This window comes from Nicotiana tabacum, chromosome 18 (genome assembly GCF_000715075.1).
Source record: "Nicotiana tabacum cultivar K326 chromosome 18, ASM71507v2, whole genome shotgun sequence".
Taxonomy (NCBI): domain Eukaryota; kingdom Viridiplantae; phylum Streptophyta; class Magnoliopsida; order Solanales; family Solanaceae; genus Nicotiana; species Nicotiana tabacum.
In genome coordinates, this window is record NC_134097.1 from 120041374 (window position 1) to 120064623 (window position 23250).

General features: G+C 37.5%; 2 protein-coding genes and 1 long non-coding RNA gene across 4 annotated transcripts; 1 reads left to right on the forward strand and 2 right to left on the reverse strand.

Moving 5' to 3' along the window:
* Positions 1-1170: 1170 nt before the first annotated feature.
* Positions 1171-13345, reverse strand: LOC107786930 (N-carbamoylputrescine amidase). Its single transcript, XM_016608446.2, has 9 exons — positions 13051-13345; positions 12347-12395; positions 3897-3988; positions 3642-3793; positions 3472-3518; positions 3346-3379; positions 2919-3085; positions 1807-1903; positions 1171-1709 (listed from the first exon to the last, which is right to left on the reverse strand). Exons 1-9 carry the CDS (start codon positions 13185-13187, stop codon positions 1534-1536), a joined length of 951 nt encoding a protein of 316 aa, XP_016463932.1. The 5' UTR covers positions 13188-13345; the 3' UTR covers positions 1171-1533.
* A 1779-nt stretch (positions 13346-15124) lies between these two features.
* On the reverse strand, positions 15125-19567 carry LOC107786931 (putative disease resistance RPP8-like protein 2). 2 transcript variants are annotated; one of them, XM_016608448.2, is made up of 2 exons: positions 18253-19567; positions 15125-15271 (listed from the first exon to the last, which is right to left on the reverse strand). In XM_016608448.2, the coding sequence occupies exon 1, from the start codon at positions 19565-19567 to the stop codon at positions 18524-18526; it is 1044 nt and encodes a 347-aa protein (XP_016463934.1). In that variant the 3' UTR covers positions 15125-15271; positions 18253-18523. The 2 variants fall into 2 exon arrangements, with proteins under 2 accessions (XP_016463934.1, XP_016463933.1); XM_016608447.2 differs by lacking the exon at positions 15125-15271 and adding an exon at positions 15416-15794.
* LOC142172969 (uncharacterized) lies at positions 18904-22137 on the forward strand. Its single transcript, XR_012702277.1, has 2 exons — positions 18904-19041; positions 21621-22137. It is a non-coding gene; the product is annotated as an uncharacterized LOC142172969 (long non-coding RNA).
* The last annotated feature ends 1113 nt before the right edge of the window (positions 22138-23250 follow it).

Below are 23250 nucleotides of genomic sequence, written 5' to 3' on the forward strand. Positions count from 1 at the left end.
CCAAGAGAAGAGACACTCTAAGAAAGAGCCAACGTGAGTTTACCAAATAAAAATATCAGTTTCTCTCACAATCACAAAGTAAAATGGAGAAAAGTTTTGACATTTGTAGTTTTAACGCATTCAAATCAGTCTAGCAAACAGGACGCTTTTCCTGTGATAAGATTCTGTACAATAATGATGCCCTTTTCAGCATAGAACTGGTATTGATTGGATTAGAGAAGATAACAAAACACAGAACCATATATATAGAACATAATCATCACTAAGGGCAACCCACAAAAGAGGAAATTTTACAATGCCTCATAGGCCACAGAAACTCCTTTTTTAAAGGAAAAAATAATTAAACTAATAATAATAACAACAACAACAGCAATAACGGTGTTTGACCAAAGCTCAGACGCACCTAACTATCCCACCAATATATGCTACCCCGGTAGCACAAGTATAGAATTACTTTTCCTACAAAAGCTTACAGCTTGTTTGAATGGTTGTTACCTATTGTATTGTATCATATTGTTACTTTAAATATAATGTTTGTTTTGATCGATTTGGCAGGGTCGCATCGTTACTTTGTTTTTTACTCCCATCTTGTACTTCCTAATTATTAAATAATCATATTTTATCATTTACCCTACCTTTTTATATAATAATTCTACCTTGTATCTTGCTTTTTCTTTGTAATATGACAAGTATATTTTTCATATTGTTAGTGCATGACATCATGAAATGACGACAAACAATATAATCTATCCAAACATTATATTTATCGAAACGATAAAGTACAATATAATACAATACAATACAACACGATATGCTAAGATACTTTATGGTCTGCAAAAACATGCATTTGTATAGCATATGGCATAACACGTATCTTAAGTTCCCTGAAAATTTGAAACAAAAATCTTCTACACGGAAATATTCATTCATCAAAACATAGATTTTTTTACTAAGCAAATAAATCTGTGGCCTTGGCGTTTCCAAGTGGCTGCAGCAATTGGATCATTCATTCCACGAGAAATAATTCCAAACTAAATATAAGGCAAAGAATATGTTCACTTTTCTATCTAAATGGATCAAAAACAGAATATAGAGGGACCCGAAAATGCAATCACTCTATCTAAAAATCAAGAAAATGATACGTTGAAAGATATTGTGGACCACCAGATATAGCTCCAATGCTTTCAGAGATATATTGAGAAATTGACATTCCAAGTGTTTATGTCTGGAAATGGTTTTCTGAAATGGGATCTTCCAGAACAGCCATCCACCAGTGTAAACAAATACAAATCAAGGTCCCAATGATGATTGTGTTCACTACTTGGATGTGACCAAACCCATCAAAGTAGCACAATAATTCTACTGATGAAACATTGCAGGATTCAAACTCCAAGATTGTGATAGATTACAGTATACAGCGAGTTACATTACAGCAGAACTTGAATACAAGATTATATTTTAGTCCTCACTCTTTTATTGATATGATTGACAAAAAGAAGGCAGGAGAATCGGCGATACTTGGTCCATCTTGGATCACTTGACTGGGTTGCTTCCATCTAATGTCAAAAGAACCTTATATAAATCAGGGCGTCGATCACGAAATACCCCCCAACTCTGCCTTTTGGACTTGATTTTGTCCAGATCGAACTGCGCTACAAGAACAACTTCCTCTTTATCATCAGCAGCTGCTACCAACTCCCCAGTGGGCCCTGTTCATTTTTAAACCAGGTTCAGAGCCCCTTAGCAACATAAGGAGATAGATGTTTTTCAAGTTCTATAGCTACAGATTTTTGTCAAATAGCTTACCTGCAATGAAAGAGTAGCCGTAGAATGTTATCGCGCTTTTCCCATGCTCTGTCTCAATTGTCTCCTTTCCAATGCGGTTTGAAGCTACTAAAGGTACCTGAACACGATAAAAATTAAAGAGGACAAAGTGTTTCTAGAAAAAAGACTGAACCAAATTGATTCAAACCAAACCAACAATTTAAAAGTCACTTTCTTGGCTTTGGTCTTGTAAAATGAGAAGTTGAGAACCAACAATTCGCGTTTGGTTTTATTTGGTGTATTAAAACCATAGAAATCGAAATTCTTCTTTTAATAAAAGTTGCAAATAATTGTTGGTTTCCTTTTCTACACAGAGAATGCATAGGAAAATGACATAAATAGTGTACAGTAAATGCTATGCTTGTCGTGAAGAATTGATTAGCAGAGTGTGTGTGTGTGTATACGGCACATCTTGTAAGATCAAATAGAATATGAATCCAGTCAGATTGGGGTACATATAATGTCAGCCCTAGAGTTAAGGAAGAAACCCACACCAAGAAAACATACTGAAATAGTCCAGTTTTAAGCTCAAATAGGAGTTACAATGGAAGGGGTTGGTTAAGAGAGGAAAAGCACTTTTGGTGGCTATTCCAATCTGTCCAGCAAATATATAAGAGGGGCATGACTCAGTGTTTCCTTTTTCTTGCATAAACTTTTTGTTGTACATCTCTTCAATTCTTGTCCCTTACAGACATTTTTACCCAATTGTAATGCAGGTATGTTGCTCAGCCGAGCAAAAGAATGATTAAAAGAAAAGAATAAGCTAAAGCAGCTCGGTGTATAATAAAATTAATAAACTAAGATCAAGATGCATAATTAACATTTTAGCTGGACCAAATTCTAGCTTGGGACACAACTTTCCTTGTTTGTTTTTTTTGGTTATGCTAAAACCCCACCATCCCAACCCCTTGCCCAGGAGTCGAATAGTGGCCCTTTTCCCACTTTTGCTCCCTTGGTGACTCGAACCCCCAAAATCTTATGATTGAAGGTGGAGGATCCTTTCAACTAGGCTATCCTGCTCATGCCAACATAAACATCCCCTTTACTTATCATTCTTGACGAAAAAAAAGTTAAAAATGAAAAATAAAACTTACCACATTAGCTCCAGCATGTCCTTGCATCACCCTCCTCCAGTGATCACGAGAATCAAGTCCATCATCTTGAGGTTCAGAACCAATTGCAGTAGGATAGAACAGTACTTCTGCACCTTGAAGTGCCATAGCTCGAGCTGCCTCAGGAAACCACTGATCCCAGCAAATTGCTGGATAGAATTTAATAACAGTCAATACTATCGGTAGTGTATCTTCAGTCTTCACTGTATTTACAACAAGAGTATCTTTGTCCTCTTTAATAAAATCTTAAAATTACAAAGTGAAGTGTATGTAAGTAACTTGTGGAGATTTAAGGTTTTAGCCCACAGCAGCACAACTTTTATTTTTCTCCGATGTATCCAAATGTTCATCAAAGGTAGAGAACACAATGAAACCTAAAGAACAACCATGACAACATATATTCTCTTACCAACTCCGATTTTTGCATATTTAGTCTGGAACACCTGTTTATGAACACCATTACGTCCATGAGCAAAGGGGAAAGCAGGAAAATATCACTATCGCAATATCGTAACAGGACTTCAGTATTCCTTACCTTAAAACCAGTGTCACCAGGATTGAAGTAAAACTTTTCCTGATAACCTGTAGAGACAAACAACTTAAGGGGATGAAAAAGGAGTATTGAAGAAAGTGATTGAAGGAAATCTAACAGAATAATGACAAGTAGCACAATGATTTTGGAATGTTCTTCCAAGTTTTACTAACCAGGTCCATCGGGAATATGGGACTTCCTGTAAAGTCCAAGATCTGTGCCATCAGCATCAATAATAGCCACAGAATTGTAATGCACATTATTTGCTTCTTCAAAGAAACTAACTGGTATAACCACTCCCAGCTCCTTCGCAAGCTTCTGCATCCTATAAACATGCACATAGAAAGAACAAGCCAGGTTGTTATTGGAACCTTGACACATGCTAACAGAACCAGCAATAAGACACCAGAAGTAATCAGAATTTTCACCTCACAATGGTTGGATGCCCCTGATATGGTTTTGCTCGATGGAAGAAGTCCTCCCTTTGAGCTTGGCAAAAGTAATAGCCCTCGAACAACTCCTGAGATGTAAATAGGGAAGTATCAATGAAACTGGACTGCAAACATGCAGGTGAATACCAAATACTTTCAAAAAGTAGAAGTTCACAGGACTACAAACTTCAAGAGTATCACCCTAACTCTATAAAAATATCATTAGAAACTCGAAACTGAGAGAAAACAATTCTCTTTTAATGTAGATGTATTAAGGACACTGGCAATTTTTGAAGATCAACAAAACTCTGAGTCATGGTATGTACAAAATACATGAGATGAAGTTCAATTCAACTGTCTAGCTTAATCACTTGTGTCACAACTGCTAAATACTGAGCTAAACAAGATTACTTGTCAAAGTGATAGGTCAATTCAAATTGATCTGACAACTCCTTAGGACAGTAATCATTAACACTTAAACAATCATATACAAACTTTTTACCTCATTCTATAGTTATTACTTATTAGTTACCAACACCTATATAACATTGTAAACACCTTGGCTATAAATCCTGTTCTTTTTGTTAGCCGCACTCCTAAGGATACTTATACTAAAGTATAATGATAATATATAACGGAAGAGTTAGACTCCCCCTCTAAAGATTCAAGAAAAAACAGTACACTATGCTGAAATTACAGTAACCAACACTGCATAAGTTTGATTCACTTCAATAGCTTCAACTGACATCAATTTCAGTCAGTTCACTTAAGTTCATATGTTTTAACCAAATCTGAACCTTTCTGACACACTCAGGCCAAACCGAATCTTTTTTTTCTCAAGGCCAGCTCATCCCCCCCCCCCCCCCCCGTATGGGGTGTTTGGTTTTTTTTTTTTTGGGGGAGGGAGGGGGGAGGGGGGAGGGGACAGCTGTTCAGGATTCAGGCACAACTTCTCTCATATTTATCTTAAAACCCCGTTAAACTTTAATATTTTACATTTTTACTACGCTTGTTTAACTCCGAACACTCATTGATGTGTAATGATGATATTTTGGAAGTGAACAGTCTTGGGCCAACTTAAATGGGGAAAGATTATTGACAAAACCTTTGGTAAGATCTAATTACTTAAAGGAGGATACTGGAATACTTTTCAACTATGTTGTGACTATGCTTTTCCTGAGCCGAGGGTCTATCAGAAACAACCTTTCTACCTCCACAAGATAGTCTGCGTACACACTACCCTCCCCAGACCCTACTTGTGGGATTACACTAGGTTTGTTGTTGTTGTAGGATACTGGAATATTTGCAACTGTCTCCGACTCGAATATGTTATATAACCAGTTTTACTATACTTCTCCGTTCATTTTAGCTAACTTCACAATCATGTTCTCTTGAATCTAACAGCTAAACCAAATGAACATTTCTATTTCAAGGCTGTTTGAAGCAAGTTGAAACCAAGCCAAAGTACCAGCCATGTCTCCAGAATATGCCTCCAATCTGGAACAGAAGGGGCACAGATTTCTTGAACTACTTTGTTATGCATTAGCATGAGCAAGAAAGTAGACAAGAGGAAACTACAAAGACGAGTTTAACTCAAATGGTCCTACAAGTTTGGGGGTACGTTTAGCTTTGTCCTTATATTATGATCGTGAGCATATCTAACCCCTTAAGTTTAGTAGCTGTGAGACATGTCCTACAAGTCTATAGCCTATACTTCTTGCTTTGATAGCAATTGTTGGTCGCTTGCTTAAATTTAAAAAAAACTGAGTGCTTCTGCTATCAGTTAACAAGCTCCATTAAATATGACAAAGTGGTCCGACGCTGCTCATGGTTCCTTCTATAACCACCTCCCTGCTTCAGCAATTATCCCTCATTCTCACACCTGTCTACGAAACGAGCCAGTAATGACAGGACAAAATTGTCGTATGAAATGACCCAGCACTCTGTTAAACACCCGCTATTGTTTTCCAACCTTACTGGCCATTAAATGGTACGTGCTCTCTCTGCATTCAAGTTAAGTTTCCGCACTTGCAATGCATGGACCAAGAAGCACAGGAGTTATGAAAGAGGTCAGGAGGGAGCTAGGAGTTATCAGGAAATTTTCAGAACTATTTCTGAATAAAGCTCTAAATGCTTAAAAGAATGGGGGTGCAGGTGAAGGAACTGGTTAGACTAAGCAACTGAAACAAAAATCAAGCGGAGAAAGAGAGAGAATTTTTATACAAACACATAAGAAATATATATACACAGAGAAAAGAATGGTTGAAAGGACGCCCGAAGGAGGATAAAATATAGGAAGAGTAAGGAGAATCATCATACTACTTTAATCGATCAGTGAAACTTCAATTCTGAATATCATGCCTATTGATTTCGCGTAATCCCTATCGACTCACTTATCAGGTTCTTCCTTTCCGTGCCCCTTACCTCAGCTTAATTATTATGTGAAGATTCTTCATCTGGTTTTGGAGCAAGCACATGCTTTATGCTGAGTATTCACGACATATACTTATTTTCGCTTAAATTTTTTAACACTTGCCTATTATTTTAGTATAATGGTCTGATATTCAATAGATTGTTCTTTATCATCTTATCTCTCTTTCTCTCACTCTCACTCTCTCTCTCTCTCTCTCTCTCTTGTTATATTCATGGGTTAAGGATCGTGTCACTGGGCGATTAACAGGAAAATCCTCTTCCTATAACGAGGTCTTTTTCTTATTTTTATTTCTTCCCTTTGAATGACCTATGGTGACAGATCTGTGGGGCTCGTCAAAGGGAGCTCTAACCTTAAGACTCATTGAGAGAGAGAGTCTCGCACCTCTAGAGTTTAAAAGAAAATTTTGTGTGTCTTTATTTCTAGCATTACTGCTCTTTAAATAGAGCTTACAGATAAAATAGGAAAACTTGTCCAAGTAGGAAACCTAATTGAAATAGAATTAAAAACCTAACATAATACCATAACTGGAAATAAAAGCTAATAAAAATAAAATAGCATAATTAATGTTGCTGTTGAATGGTTCCACGCAATAAAGGCATCCGTAACATCTCTCCTCCTGGAGAAAGAGCTTGTCCTCAAGCTTGTAATGTGGAAAAGCATCACGAAACTGAACCAGATCTCCCCATGTAGCATCATCAGCTGAAAATCCACACCATTGAACAAGAATCTCCCAATTTCCACGATTGAGTCTAGATGGCAGAATGGTGTCTGGAACAAACACTACCTTGCCATCTTCCAGAGGGGGGTAATGTAGGCTGACCGGTAGGAACTTCTCCCAAGGTTTGAGAAGGGAGACATGAAAGACATCATGAAGCTTGCAATCTGGTGGTAAAGCTAGTTGATAAGCAACTTGACCAATTTTGCGCACCACTGAAAAAGGACCATAAAACTTAGGAGCAAGCTTATGGTGTTTATGGCCAGCAAGAGAGCGTTGTGGATAAGGATGCAACCGTAACCAGACCAATGAACCCCGTAAACTTGACATCGCGATGACCCTTGTCATAAACCTCTTTCATGCGTTGTTGGGCCTGTTGAAGTCTGCTGCGAATTTCTTGCAGAACTAGATCCCGGTCAATCAAGGCTTGATCCACAACATCTACTCGAGATGATCCTGCAACATAGGAAAGCAGATGAGGTGAATCACGCCCATAGACAACCTGAAAAGGTGAAGCACGCAATGCAGTATGATAGGAAGTGTTATAACAGAATTCTGCCCAGGAAATCCAGTTCACCCATTGCTTCGGTTGTCCTCCCACAAAGCAACGCAAGTACATCTCAACTGTGCGGTTAACAACCTCTGTTTGCCCATCACTTTGCGGATGGTAGGCTGAGGAAAAAGCTAGTTTGGTGCCGCACAATCGAAAAAGCTCTTTCCAAAAGTAACTAGTAAAAAGAGCATCACGATCTGAGACAGTAGATTCAGGTAGGCCGTGTAAACACCCAACTTGGTTGAAGAAGAGACCAGCAACACTAGCAGCAGTATAAGGATGTACTAGATGAAGGAAATGAGCATACTTAGAGAAACGGTCGACTACTACCAGAAGAGCTGATTTTCCTAATGATTTTGGCAAGCTATCAATGAAATCCATAGAAATGTCAGCCCAAATTTATGTTGGCAGTTTCAACGGTTGAAGCAAGTCGGCTGGAGTTAAGTGTGTACAGCCTTGTTGCGTTGGCACACTTGGCGGGCAGCAATATAGTCCTGAATAGTGGACTTCATACCCTCCCATAAAAAATCTTTACGCAATCTTTGCATTGTTTTCTGAACACCTTCATGAGTGCTATCATGAATTCCAGATACCACAGAAGTTATTAGGGGAGATTCTGTAGGCAAATAAATTCGGTCTTTGTAAAAAATAAGGCTGTCTCGCATAGACCAATCTTTACCAAATTCTTGGCGCTCTATCGTGGCGCAATTTCTTTGAGAGCTGCAGAATGTTGAGTTTCAACTCGCAGCTCGTCAATCAATACAACTCGTGGCTGTGAGATGGCGAATAGCATTCCTTCATCTGTATCACGCCGAGATAAAGCATCTGCAGCTACATTTGATTTTTCAGCCTTATACTCAACTCGAAAAGTAAAGCCCATGAGTTTACTGATCCAGTGTTGTTGTGGGGATGTGGTGAGACGTTATTCCAGCAAATATTTGAGGCTATAATGATATGTGCGGATGAGAAACTGCTGCCCCACAAATAAGGTCGCCAATGTTGAACAGCTTTAGCCAATCCTATTAGTTCCCTCTCATAAGCAGGCAATTTAAAATGCCGATCAGCCAATTTTTTACTAAAAAATGTAATAGGATGACCCCTCTGTTGTAGAACAGCCCCAATTCCCACACCTGAAGCATCACATTCCACCATGAACTCCTCATCGAAATCAGGCAATTGCAAAACCGGGGCAGCCACTAGAGCATGTTTTAGAGCAGTAAAGGAGGCTAGGGCTGCCTCTGTCCAATTAAAAGAATTCTGTTTGAGCATGCTTGTGAGGGGAGCTGTAATTTGTCCATAGTCACAAATAAATTTCCGGTAATAGCCTGTTAGTCCTAAAAAAAACCTCACGGCAGTGATAGATCGAGGCTGGGGCCAATTGTCAACTGCCCTAATTTTGCTTGTGTCTACAGATACACCTATTGCTGAAACTACATGACCAAGATAGGCCACTTGATTTTCTCCAAAAGAATACTTGGACCTTTTTAAACAGAAGTGATGAGCTCGTAGTAACTCAAAAACAGTTCTAATATGACTCAAATGCTCTTCCCAAGACTTGCTATAGAGTAAGATATCATCAAAAAATACTAGGACAAACAAACACAGACACTTACGAAATACCTCGTTCATCAATGCTTGAAAAGTGGATGGAGCATTTGTTAAACCAAATGGCATTACTAGGAACTCAAAGTGCCCATGGTGAGTCCGAAAAGCGGTCTTCTCTATATCACTGGGATGCATGCGGACTTGGTGATAACCTGATTTAAGATCCAGCTTGGTAAAGAACCGAGTTCCATGTAGTCCATCCAACAATTCATCAACTACTGGAATAGGAAATTTATCCTTAATTGTTATGGTATTAAGTTCTCTGTAATCCACACAAAAATGCCATGTTCCATCTTGCTTGCAAACTAATAGCACCGGTGAGGAAAAAGGTGATTGGCTTGGCCGAATAATGCCTTGCTGCAACATCTGGTCACATTGCCTTTCTATCTCGTCTTTTTGTGAGTGAGGATACCGGTAAGTTCTGACCACTACGGGCCCTGTTCCGGGTTAGAGGCAAATTCTGTGATCACAAGTGCAAAGAGGTGGCAGCCCCACTGGATCATGAAACAAATCATTGAGTTCTGGCAATAAATCATCTAGTTGGTTTTATTGTTCAGATGGTGCTTAAATAAGATGTAGTTGTGGCTCATCCGGTTGCCTTTGCCATTGTAAGGTGACTGAATTTCCAGCTAGTTTAAAAGTCATCGTAAGAGAGACAAAATCCCATAGTATAGGTCCTAATATTTGTAGCAACTTAATTCCTAAAACAAAATCAAAGCCACCCAGAGGAATTATATAAAAATCAGCCACAAAAAAGTTGTCAGCAACAGAAAACTGAACTCGTTGACAAATTCCAGTGCTAGGAACCTTCTCTCCATTTGCCACCGAGACACACAAATTTGACTTAGGTAGGATTTGCAGCCCTAGATGTTGAGCTACTATATCACTTATGAAATTATGGGTACTTCCAGAATCGACCAAACTCAGTAATGTTTAACCCTTCATTATAGCTTGTAGTTGCATGGTTTTAGCATTTTGCTTCCCTGTTATGGCGTGCAGGGATATTTCTGGCTCGTCAGCGGCTTCTTGTGTCATGGTTTCTTCATCACTAATTTCTAACCAAAATAATTTTTTACATTGATGTCCAGGTTCATATTGTTCATCACAATTATAGCACAAACCCTTTGCCCGTCTTTCTGCCATCTCGACTCGTGACAACCTTTTAATAAATGGCGATTTCACACTGTTGGTACTGGAATTTGCTGATGTAAAATTTCCTTGGCCAGAGTTAATCTTCGAGTTTGCAATTGATCCAATGTTGGTCTTTGAACTCATACCAAAAGATGTTCCACAACTTCGACGGAGGCTGGTAGTAAGTTGTTGCCTTTTCTCATATGCACGTGCCAGATTCATCGCTTGGGCCAAATTTGGAGGACTTAACATCTCTACATCTAGATGAATTGGATCTCTTAATCGTGCTGTAAATAGGTCGACCTGTTGATCTGCCCGCACCGTACAAGCACGTGCTAGCATCCCCTGGAATTGGCGTTGATATTCTTCCATCCCTGTTTGTTTAAGATTCACCAACTCCCCCAATGGGTTGCCGCGTAAAGGTGGCCCAAATCTGAGAGTACAATAGTCTTTAAATGTTTCCCACATGAGTGTTGGTTCTTCCTGTTCCAATTTGAAATACCGGAGTTGAGCCTCGCCCAACATGTGAAAAGGTGCCAAACCAACCTTATCCAACTCCGCAGTGTGTTGATTGGCAAAGAACTTCTCACAATGGTGGAGCCATATCAGCGGATCGCTAGAACCATCAAAGGTGGGGAAATCAAGCTTGGTATATCGTGGTACAATTCTGCCTCCCGTTCGTAATTCTGGTCTCTCTATCTATTCTGGTATTTCGATTGCCAATAGCACTACTGCCTGCTAAGCCATCATCAGTTTCTTTGTTGCGGCTTCTGTTGGACCTGCTTATTAGTTCCTCCAGTTGTTGCGATACTTGTTGTAACCGAGCTTCCATTCGCGATTCAATTGCAGCAATTCTTAATTCATTCGCTTGCTGAATTTCTTGTAAAAGAACTCTTAATTCGCTGCTATCGCCCATAGTGTTTAGTGTTTGGCTCTGATACCAATTTGTTATATTCACGGGTTAAGGATCGTGTCACTGGACGATTAACAAAAAAATCCTCTTCCAGTAACAAGGTCTTTTTTTTGTTTTTATTTCTTCCCTTTGAACGACCTATGGTGACAGATCTGTGGGGCTCGTCAAAGGGAGCTCCAACCTTAAGACTCGTGGAGAGAGAGTCTCTCACCTCTAGAGTTTAAAAGAAAATTCTGCGTGTCTTTATTTCTAGCATTACTGCTCTTTAAATAGAGCTTACAGATAAAATAGGAAAACTTTTCCAAGTAGGAAACCTAATTGAAATTTGAAATAGAATTAAAAGCCTAACATAATACCATATCTGGAAATAAAAGCTAATACAAATAAAATAGCATAATTAATGTTGCTGCTGAATGGTTCCACGCCTTTTATACTGTTTTCCAATAAAGGCATCTGTAATATCTCTCTTAATGTTTTCATGTATAGTGATTTTTATAATGGTTCCAATATCCTTGAAAAAGACAGTTGTCCTGCAGCCAAGGTTAGTTAGGTGCTGTTTTTATTGGATTCTACATGCAATTTTGCATCCGCAGTTGAATTGCAGAATTAACAAGACGTTAAAATAACGAAGCACAACAACTATTCCATCGCATTTACAGAGTTTGTTAATGGACCGAAAGTTCTCAAATATGCTCAGAGTTGTATTATATTTATGGAAACAAATCTTCTCCCAAACTTAAGGGACCATTCGATCAGGAACTCTCATAAGAACTGGCCAAGCAATTCCTAGTGTCAGTTAACATGCTGTTGACAGGTATGACCAGACTAGCATTCCATTAAGCTATGCCCTAAGACAGGCCAAAGGTCTCATCTCTAACCTATTAAGGACCACCAAACCTTTAAATATAACTTTCAACAATCTCAGTGTAAACTACCACGTAAAGGAAGCAATAAGACAATTCGAGGGAAAACAAACAGCTCGGGAATAAAGTTCCAGCACTTGAACAAGCAACAATGGATAAAAAAGCTGACAACATGTTCACACATGGGTTCTCGTGTAATAGCCAAATATTCCAACAATGGGGCAGTCTTGTACCTGTATGAGGATGATATTTGCACCCTTCTGATGAGCAGCTCTAACCAATCTGTATCAAAGCCATAATCTTAGAGCCACAATATGTAAGGACCTGTTTGGTTTTGATGTATAAGATGAAATCATGGTATAATATTTGGTACTGCTTTATCCGGTGTTTGGTTGTATTTTGAATCTTGCGTAGCTAATCTTAGTATACTTTTACTACAACAATTGGTGTATTATTTCCCGCCTTTAGCATGGTATAACAATACAAGGATTAAACACTAAACAGCAAAATTAGCCTAATGTCTTTTCCTCAAACCCATCATTAACACCCTATATAACCCCCATTTTTAGTACAAATAACCAAAGGCCCCATTTTCAAAATAATCTCTGCATTAAAATTCCTGCACCACTGGTTTATAAACCAAACGACCCCTAAATGTCATCAAAATAATTCCCCTTTTGCAAATCTAAAGACTACATATTTGCTCAATGATACCAAATCCAATTCCCTTACCAGTGAGCTACAAAATTAACCTCTAGTTTTTTTTAAAAAAAAAACAACAACTGTGATTGACATATGAGGACACAACAAAAGTCTTCAACTTTTTAGAAATCCTAATCGTATTTCTACTGAAATTGAAAAAGATAACCAAAACTGGCCATATAAGTAATTAAATACGTATGTGCAAAAGGGGCTATGAAAGAAAGAGGAAAAAAACCTCTCGGCAGTGTCGACGTTGGTGGAGACATCGTCGGTACAGGCAAACTGCAGAGCAGCAACAGTTACCAATCGCTTCTTCTCCGCCATTTTTCGCAGTGTGTGAGATTCTGCTAAAGGGAGTGAAACAATTGACATGCTTCTCCAATTATACAATTATAGTAAAGTGAAATGGAGAATATTTAAAAGCAAAGGCGGTAGGTGTGTGTGAATTGTTTATTTTATTAGAAAGGATTCTCTCGTAATGAAAATTAAAAACGTTCTTTTGTTCACATGTTTTGATTCCAAAATCTGCACTCCAACAACTTTGTCGAAGGAAATTTCTGTCATATTTTAAATTTGAAATTTAGAATTGTAGAAATATTTTATTTTATTTTTAGTAATATGCTTTATTATGAAGAATGACCCGTTAAACATCACAAGAATTTAAGAATACTTCGGTATATTGTGTTAAAATTCTTTTTTCTACAGCTATTCTTTGTTCTGTTACTTCTCATTTACAGTAAACAAGGATATTTTCATGATGTAATTCTATTTTGGTTTTGATTATTTTAATAAATATTTCTTGCCTTTAGAACAAATATTCTTTTTTTCCTTGCTAATATTGACCTCAATTATATATACAATCTCATATAAAAGGATAGAACTCTTTCCTCTAAAATATCTAGTACAATAAATTCAATGTTTGTACGTACAATACTTTTTATTTGATGCTAGGATAATTCCTTGTACATCACCTCCACCAATAACTCCAGACGACAAAGCTTTATGTATATCTGCTCTTTCATTAATCAAGTAATAGCTCTATAATTTACAAAGTAACTTTAAAGGAGCTATAATAACAATACTTTTTCGACAAAACAGCATTGTTAAGTTGATAAAAAATGTAGGATTTTGAATATCGTATCTTCTTACGAAGGGAAAAGAGAGCCAAAGAAATAAACTATTAGGCATAGGCATGTTCTCCTTTCTTCGGATCAATTGATTTTGTGGTCCATTACAAACTTTTTTTTAGTTTTATGACCTCATCTCTTTTTTTGCACATGGGAGATTTGCTTTTACACATGAGAAATCTATCTTTTACACATAAAAGATCTAAAAAAGATATTTTCTTAAATTCAACATTGTAAAAAGCCACGAGCCTAAAACCCCCCTTTCGTCGGGTTTGGCGAGGGTATAATCGTATGGAATCATGTTTTTTAACTATTAGGATATTAATAGCTATATTTGTCTAGTATAGGTAGGTACTTTTGTCGATGTTTGCTAATTAAAATGTTTTAAGGATTTAATTTGAAAGGAAAAAGAGAGCAAGATGAATATAATATGGAAACAAAATATCGCGATATCATTGTTTAGAGAAAATCCACATTCCTTGCTATCAAACATTAGTCACTATTTTGAAAGCTTTTTGACACGAAAATAGTTGTGAATAAAAATACTTTAACGGCTCAATTCAAGCTCCATGAATCATTTTTGAAGTTCCAGAAACAATTCATGGAATTTAAATTTTTATTAGTTCGAACTCCAGAAAATGAAAGGAGAGAATATATGTGAAAACACTCAAAAGAGTTGCGCTGAATTTGAATAAAGAAACCACAACTATCATCATCTCTGACCTCTGTACTCGTGACACAAGTCCAACCATACCAATTAATTTTCACAATTTGGAATTCAGAAGCGTTGAAGTTAGGGTTCCGTCGAGCCATCGGGATTGTTCTTTTCGGAGAGCGTTGAGCGCTACCGGAGTTTGCCGTCACGTCGCAACGTTGGCTTTCCAGTTCCGTCGCCGGCGAGAGAAAGAAAACAGGTGAAGCAACCAAATTTGATTTGAATGCTCTCAATTTTCTAAAATTACCTTTACTATAATTTTTGTGGTATTCACTGCTGAAAAAAAATGGAATATAGAAATAATTAAGTCTGGAGACACATTTTCCTCTGACATATATTATTCTAATATTCAGTAGGAGTAGTTCATATTAGTCTGTTAAGTAGGGGTATTTTTTGATCAAATATTATTTTCGCATTAAAAAGTGACGACTGAAAATGAAAAGCTAGAAATAAAAACACAACCAAATGCATAAGGATCTTAATTTCTTAACACCATGCTCGAGAAAAATAGAAAGCTCTAAACGAAGTGTATGGTTGCAACTACCTTCCCTCAGTCCGCAGGAATTTCTCTTCAGTAAGTTATTGGGGGCATTGGAGGCATTTGAAGCACTAAGCTATTAAAAAGAAAAGAAGTACAAATATTAGCATCTTAACCATCAAATTACAGTTAAATTACAATCTTCACGCATATATTGGGATAATTATAAAGCTAAGTCTTAATAAAAAGTACTCAGTAATAAACAAGTTCAAAACCAATGGAGTATAAACTGCGGAAAATTTTATTTTGTCTCATATGAGGCATTTTTTTTGTCTTACAATTCTGTGGACCAGATATTTGTGGAACCAGAAGTATAAGATTGAGATCCACAATTTTGTGAGACAAAAAGAGCAGTTGTGTGAGGCACACGATAAACTTCTCTATTAACTACTAGTAGTGCAATGTTGCGCATCTTCCAAGGAGGAATAGAAATAAAATGAGCTATACGTCCTAATTTTTAGGAGAATGAACCCGAAAATTCAAGGTTATAACAGGGCCTCAATTTTGCCACCAGAACAACATTCCGTTGGAAATCATATATACAAGACATTTTGAAATATATTTCCAGCTCTTTCTTTGTTAAATCATTCCCAATGATACTGTAATAAAAGTTGGTGTATAAGTAGAATAACAAATGAAACAAAGTTACTGTATGAATTTGGTGTATAAGTGGAATAACAAATGAAACAAAGATACTGTATGAATTCAGTGCAATTCAGATAACTAAAAGCGATTTACGATAACAACATAACCGGTGTATTACCACAATGTGGAGTCTGGGAGGGTAATGTGTATGCAGACCTTACCCATACCTTGTAGAGGTAGAAAGGTTATTTCCGAAAGACCATCGGCTCAAAAAAATAATTCTCAGCAAGTTTGAACAAGAGAATAGTAAAGAAGAGACAATGTAGAAAATACTAAAGACAAGAACATAAATAACATCAAAATAACAAAGCAAAAGAAATTGAATACGAAGTACGAAAATGATAATACTAATATGGGAAAAAACGAAGCAAATATATTCTCATAAACTCGACTACTTATTAGTTTTCTACCCTAATCTTTGACCTCCATAACTTCCCATCTAGGGTCATGTCTTCGGTAAGTTGAAAACATACCATGTCCTGCCTAATTATTCTTCCCAATACTTCTTTGGCCTACCTCTGTATTTTTTTAGACCCACAATAGCCAAACATCTTGCACCTCCTCATCGGGGGATCTGTGCATCTTCTCTTTACATACCCGTACCATCTCAACCTCGGTTCCCTCATCTTGTCGTCCACGGAGGACATCCCACCTTGTCCCGAATAACTTTGTTCCTAATATGAAGAGATATGCCCACATATCTACCTCAGCATCCTTATTTCTGCTACTCTCATCTTTTGAGTATGAGAGTTCTTGACAGACCAGCACTCCGTCCCATACAACATAGTTGGTCTAACAAGCACTCTATAGAACTTATCTTTTAAGTCCTGGTGGCACCTTCTTATCGCACAAGACACCAGGAGCTTCCATTTCATCCACCCTGCTCTAATACGATGTGTAACATCATCATCAATCTCCCTATGTCATTAGATTATTGACCCCAAATACTTCAAATTTTCTCTCTTGTGGATGACTTGTGTATCAATCCTCATTTCAACATCTACCTCACGAGTTATGTTATTGAACCTGCACTCCAAATACTTCGTCTTAGTCTTACTCAACTCGAAGCCTTTAGACTATAGGGTATGTTCCAAATCTCCAACCTAATGTTAACCCTGTTGCGCGTCTCGTCAATCAATACTATATCATCTGCAAATAGCATACACCATGGCACCTCCCCTTGGATATGCCACGTCAATACCTCCATCACCAAGGCAAAGAGAAAAGGGCTAAGAGCCGATCCCTTGTGCAACCCCATCACTACTGGAAAGTACTTTGAGTCTCCTCCCACTGCTCTTACCCGGGTCTTGGCCTCATCGTACATGTCCTTAACCGCCCTAATACGCCACATGTACACCTCTTGCCTCCAAACATCTCCATAGAACCTCCATTGAACTTTGTTCTATTCTTTTTCTAGGTCAATAAACACCATATGTAAGTCATTCTTCCTCTCTCTATACTGCTCCGACAATCTCCTAACAAGATGAATGGCTTCTGTAGTAGATCGTCTCAGCATGAATCCGAATTGGTTCTCGAAAATAGACACCTCCTACCTTACCCGCATCTCTACCACCCTCTCCCAAATTTTCATCGTGTGGCTAAGTAGCTTGATACCCGTATAGTTGTTGCAATTTTTATCATCGCTATTTTCTTGTACAATAGAATCATTGTACCCTGCCTCCATTCTTGGGGCATTTTTGCCGTCCTAAAAATAACGTTATATAACCTAATGAGCCACTCCATACCTGCCTTGCCTGCGCTCTTCCAAAATTCCACTGGTATCTCGTTTGGTCCGGTCGCTCTTCCCCTTCTCATCTTACTCATAGCCCTTTTAACCTCCCCGAACTTAATACGCTTACAATACCCACAATCTCGACGCCTCTCGGCGTGTTCTAAATCACCCAACACAATATTCTTGTCCCCTCTTTATTCAAGAGTTTATGGGAAGTATGTCTTTCATCTTCGCTTAATGTGTACCTCCTTTACCAATACTTTGCCTTCCTCATCTTTGAAATATCAAATTAAAAAAACTTTGTACTAATACTCTCTCAACCATATTAAAAAACTTTTACTAAGAAAGGAGTGGAGACACTGGAGACTGGAGACTAAGCAATGTGCATCGAATTTTGGTGTCTGGAAACGGCCACAAGAGAAATGAAAGGATTAGAAGGTTTTAGGGTAGTTTGTTTAGTCAAAACATGTTCAGAATCTTTATTTATTTTAAAATTTGCCCCCTCTCCTCTCCCTTTTCTCCTCTTCTTTCAATTTAATCGATAGTTTTTTTAACACATTACACATTAGTCATGAAGTTGATCCAATCAGAACTCCAGAAGAAAGAAATACTCTTAAGACTCACAAAAAAACATGGTAATATGCTATACTTGTCAAAGCATGAAACATGGATGGTCTTACCTTGTCCGCAATTGTATGTATGGACATTTGTCACTTGGCTTCCAAAAGTGTCTTCTTGCTCTTGTCGAATCTGCTGTGCTGATGAGGCCAGGTGAATACAACAGTCATGTAACTCGATCAGCTGCAGTGTAAGAATATTTGAAAATTCTTGTGGGATCTCTTCTAGCCACAGGCAGTGGGATATAAAAAGTCTCTCAAGGACTGGAAAATGATCCTCAGTATCTTTCCACTCGGTGAAACAAAGCATATGACACAGTGACAAGAACTTTAATCAAGGAAACCCTCCTTCAGTGGGTTCCCATGTGGTCTCGGATTCAACTCCGCATGCGTCGTCTTCCAATTCGAGTGTCACGAGGTTAGGCAACATGCCAACAATGTCCATAGCCTCCCAAGGAAGACACGTCCCGCCTAATGTCAGCCTTCTAAGGGTTGGTGGAAAGGTACTTCGATATTTCAAAAACTTTTTACGTGCATTCAACTGGTACTGGGCAAAGATATTGTCATCCATTTTTCCAACTATAATTCTAAGTGTTTCTATTAGTGGCAAAGAGGAAACAGGTATCCACAATTCATGAGCAACTCTGTTCAACACGATTTCCAAGTTCTTCAAGTTAGGCATTAATGCAAAAATTTCCTTTTCACACCATGCAGGACCAACACCGGTTATAGTATGCAGGTGTTCTAAAACCGCATGCTCCTCTTCACCACTAGGCATAATCGGAGGACATAACCATCCTGACTTCATAAAGCGTAGAGTCCTTAACTGTGGCATCCTCCAAATGTTTAAAGGTATACTATCTGCCCAATTCTTTCCTATTTCAATGATCAGAATTTGCAAGTTTTGAAGGTTGAAAAGAGGGAGATATTCATGATTTCCAACGTACAAGGATAGATACCTTAGATGCACCAAATCAAATACTAAAGTTGGAATTTCACGGTGAAAGTATAACTTTCTCAAGTCAAATACTCTGATCATTTTGAAATTCTTGAATCCTAAACTTTCTCTTCCTGCATGTCTGCGTGCACCTTGATAGACAATAGTGCGTATTTTCTTTTGATCACAGCGATGAGAGTTTAACCAATAAAAAATGTTAATTGGGCGAACAATCATTAGACAGTCCCGTTTGGATGATAGGGAGACACGCGTGACGCTATTCCGTGGTTTACTATTTATAACAGGTAGGAGGTTCTCACTTCGAGCTTGTCTTAAGCATAACTCATATAAGAGGTCATGGATCTTACATGTTTCCACTTCTCCCCAAAAACTCTGCTCGCTTACAAGAACCAGATTCTGTCTATAAGTTCTTGCAAACATTTTTCACCTACGTTCTCCAAACTTTTATTATCAGCTTGCTTTAAAAGTCCTTCTGCAACCCATAGCTCCACTAATCTTCTCACATCAACCTCTTCATCTTCGGGAAAAATTCCAAAATATAGAAAACAGGCTTTTAGGTGTTGAGGTAGATAGTAGTAACTTAACACGAGGATCTTTTCACATTATCTACCAAGATCTTTAAATATTGCTGATTTTATATCATCTGCAACTCGCTCCCATCCATCTACTCCATTGTTGCATTTAGATAGAAGCCCAGCAACTATAGTAATGGTCAAGGGCATTCCATGACAATTTTCTGCAATTTTCTTACCAATTTTTACTAATTCTGGAGAGAGCTCTACTTACTCAAGAAGCTTCGATTGCAATAGTTCCCAACTTTTCTCCGGACTTAGAGAAGACATGTGATGAGGAGGCTTACCTGGAGCAGCATAACTGGCCACATTCCCGCACCTTGTGGTAAGTAGGATATGACTTCCTTTGCAATCTGGAAACCATAGACTTATTTCATCCCAAGCTTTGCTGCTCCATATATCGTCGATGACAACTAGGTACCTGCGTTTCCACAGCCTCTGTTTCAATTTGCCTGATAGCTCACCATCATCCCTTGCTTCACGGCGTACTTCCTCCGTTGATGGAATACAATGAAGAAGCTGCAGCAACATCTTTCTAACACAATATTCCTTTGACGCAGTCGCCCATGCTAGGATGTCAAAATGTGATTTAATTTCTGGATCATCATAAATTTTTCTAGCAAAGGTTGTCTTGCCTATGCCCCCCATACCTGTGATTGCCATAGTTTCTCTTTCATCAGATGAGATTTTCATGAGTTTACACTTTATATCCTCGAGTTCATTTTCATGTCCAACCATGCAATTGCCAAGCTGTGGAGAATGTTCTGGTAAATCAAAACTTTGGACTAGTGAATTCGTTACCTGCAAATTACTCTTCATATTTTCGGTTAGCTTTCTGCACTTGGAATCTATGGACTCAGATGCTTCTTGCAACCTCGTGCAAAACTTCTCATAAGCTTCTCTCTGAATCTTTTCATTTTTAGCCTTTAAAATTTTTTCCCACACTGATTCTATTCTATATTCTGCATCATGTGCTGCAACTTTGATGTTTCCTTCACAGCGCTTTACAACCTCATGATCATTGATGTTCTTCTCCAAACTTTCGAGAAGCGCTTGCAGTGAACCGACTTTTTTGCGAAGGGATTGAATCTGTTCTTTTACTTTTTCTTGAAGAGATTCAGTTCCCTCTTTCCCTCTTCTTGGGGAAGATTTAAACAGGATTTGGGTAGCGTTAGCAGTCCAAGAGGTGACATAAGAGAGGTCACAGCAGCATAAGCCATAGCTCTTTATCTCTTTGTTTTTCCTCTGTCACTCGCTCTTAAGCTTAGAGAGCAACGGAGATCAGTTTAGAATGATGACAAATGGAAAAAAGGTTTCAAATAGTAATAAAATAGGAAACACATGGTGGGGTCTTACTTTATGTAGTAGTATTAAATATCTACCAGCCGAAGAGATACTACTTTTGTGCCACCAAACCTAACATACACAGCGAAATTAATATATTTTCGTGATAGAGGATAAGTATATTTTCATCCTTAATTCATACGTTTCATGTTTAAACTTTGAGTATGAAATCGTCTTTATTAGGAAATATTTACTTTATTGGTGAAACAATAAATTTCTCCAATGGTGTTCCAAACTTGAAAGAAGAAAAAAGAATCTCGACAAAGGATGTTCAATATATGTTATATACCTCTAAAATCTAATATTTTATTTATATATATAATTTTTCGATGAAAGGTGGTCTGTTGCACAATGTAACTTCGCCCCAGCTTTACTTCCAATATGGCACTTTGCAATCTAATCTGAAGTTAATCAAACCTCAATATGTTGAGCTTTCTGATAATATGCGAGATTTACATGTAATCGAATATATTTTACCCCTACTTTGGTGTGTGTTTAGGTGTTTTGAAGGTTGAAAGATGACCGATTGAGCTTAATTGTTGAAGTTTGTTATGTAGGAAGCCAAGAGTGAAGATTAGAGGTGATTTGAGCGTTAATGAAGCTAAAAGACAATTTCTGAAGAAAAGGAAAATCGGACCCTGTGCGAAGCATAGCTATAGCACAAGGGCAAATTTGTCTGCGTTTTATCTTGGGGGCCAACTTAGACATTTGGCTTAGGGACGTGATATAAAAGCTTCTAACCCTTATTCCAGCTGCATTCTTGGTCTGAGAAGGCAAGGAACACCATTGTTGAAGTAAAATCGAGCCCGGAAGATCCTCAAGTTCATTCCACAAGATGAATCGAAGAGTTTTTCTCTACTTTTCTATCTTTATTTGTATGGATTTTGGTCTGACAATGGTTTATGTGTTTTCGAGTAATGGCATGAGTAGCTAAACCTTTCTTCTAGGGTTTTGACGGAATCAATTATTGGGTGAATTATTGACCATGCCTATTTATAATTAGCCATTTTTATAATCTATTTGTTCAACTACGTTTTGCTTGTTGTTAATTGAATGACCATCGATTACTGTGCCTATTTATTATGCGTTGCTTAAAAAGAATACTTGGATAAGGGTGTTGTTGAACAATGTAACTTCTAAGTAAGTTAAGAGATTAATTATTTGGATTTAAAAGTGGGATTAGAGATAACGAAGCTTTGGCACGATCTTTGTGAGTCGCTTGAATTGCTACCTAGGGTTAATTCGAGAGAATAATTCTAGAAAATTACCGTTTTTGATCGAGAGATAATTATGGTAACAGGAGAACTCACGATCAATGGAAAATAAATCAGCGTGATTATGTTGAACATGTTAAGCATTCATCCTGATAATTGAGGAAATCATAATCCTAGGCTTTTTTTCTCTTCAATTCACAAATTTCTCTTTAGTTGATAATCTTATTACTTTATTATTTTTTTAGTTAAGTAGTTTAAAACAAAAATCTTAATCTTTGTCACTCGAAAATTGTTTGAACTTGTTTTCTTAGTGATATTAAATAACTATAGTGAAGCCTTACTTCTTTGTGGGATTCAACCCTGGACTCATAAGCCATGTTATATTTGCAGCGACCACTTATCTTTTTTAGGACTAGAGTTGGGCGTAATCACTTTCGTTAGTTCTAATACTGAATAATTTGTTTTTCAAGACAAATTACTGGGTTTTTAAAACTAAAAGTTTTCTATATGTCACACCTTATCCCTATACAGAAACCTAAGTTGTGAACAAGAATAAAAAGATTCTCGACAAACATTATGTAATGGTAACAACAAATCATGCCTTAATCTTTATTATAGCACTTAATGTGTACTCATAAGATAGTATAGTTGAATTTATAACGTGGTTTATAGATACGTGAATTAATTTGTCCAAGAATATAAAATAAGCAAGAATAGAAATAAGATTATTAAAATCTTGGTTGTGGGCTAAGCATTCAAAGTATCTATATCTATATTATTATAAAAGCACGAATAATGTATGCTAAATGTTGAACGACTAAAATATCTCTCAAATATTGATCGATTTTTATACTCTTAAATATTTATATAATTTAAGGATATAACCGTAAATCACCTAAGGCTGAAACTCTTTTTCGATTTAAATTAAACTACAAATACGTTGGGTCAAATACTTTTGGTACATCTTGAACGT

Coding starts and splice junctions, on each gene's coding strand:
- LOC107786930 (XM_016608446.2), bottom strand. CDS start 13,187: ATGTCAATTGTTTCACTCCCTTTAGCAGAATCTCACACACTGCGAAAA. Junction 3,989..12,346: donor CAAATATCATCCTCATACAG/GTACAAGACTGC, acceptor TTTACATCTCAG/GAGTTGTTCGAGGGCTATTA. Junction 3,086..3,345: donor ATATGCAAAAATCGGAGTTG/GTAAGAGAATAT, acceptor AATTCTATCCAG/CAATTTGCTGGGATCAGTGG.
- LOC107786931 (XM_016608448.2), bottom strand. CDS start 19,567: ATGTTTGCAAGAACTTATAGACAGAATCTGGTTCTTGTAAGCGAGCAG.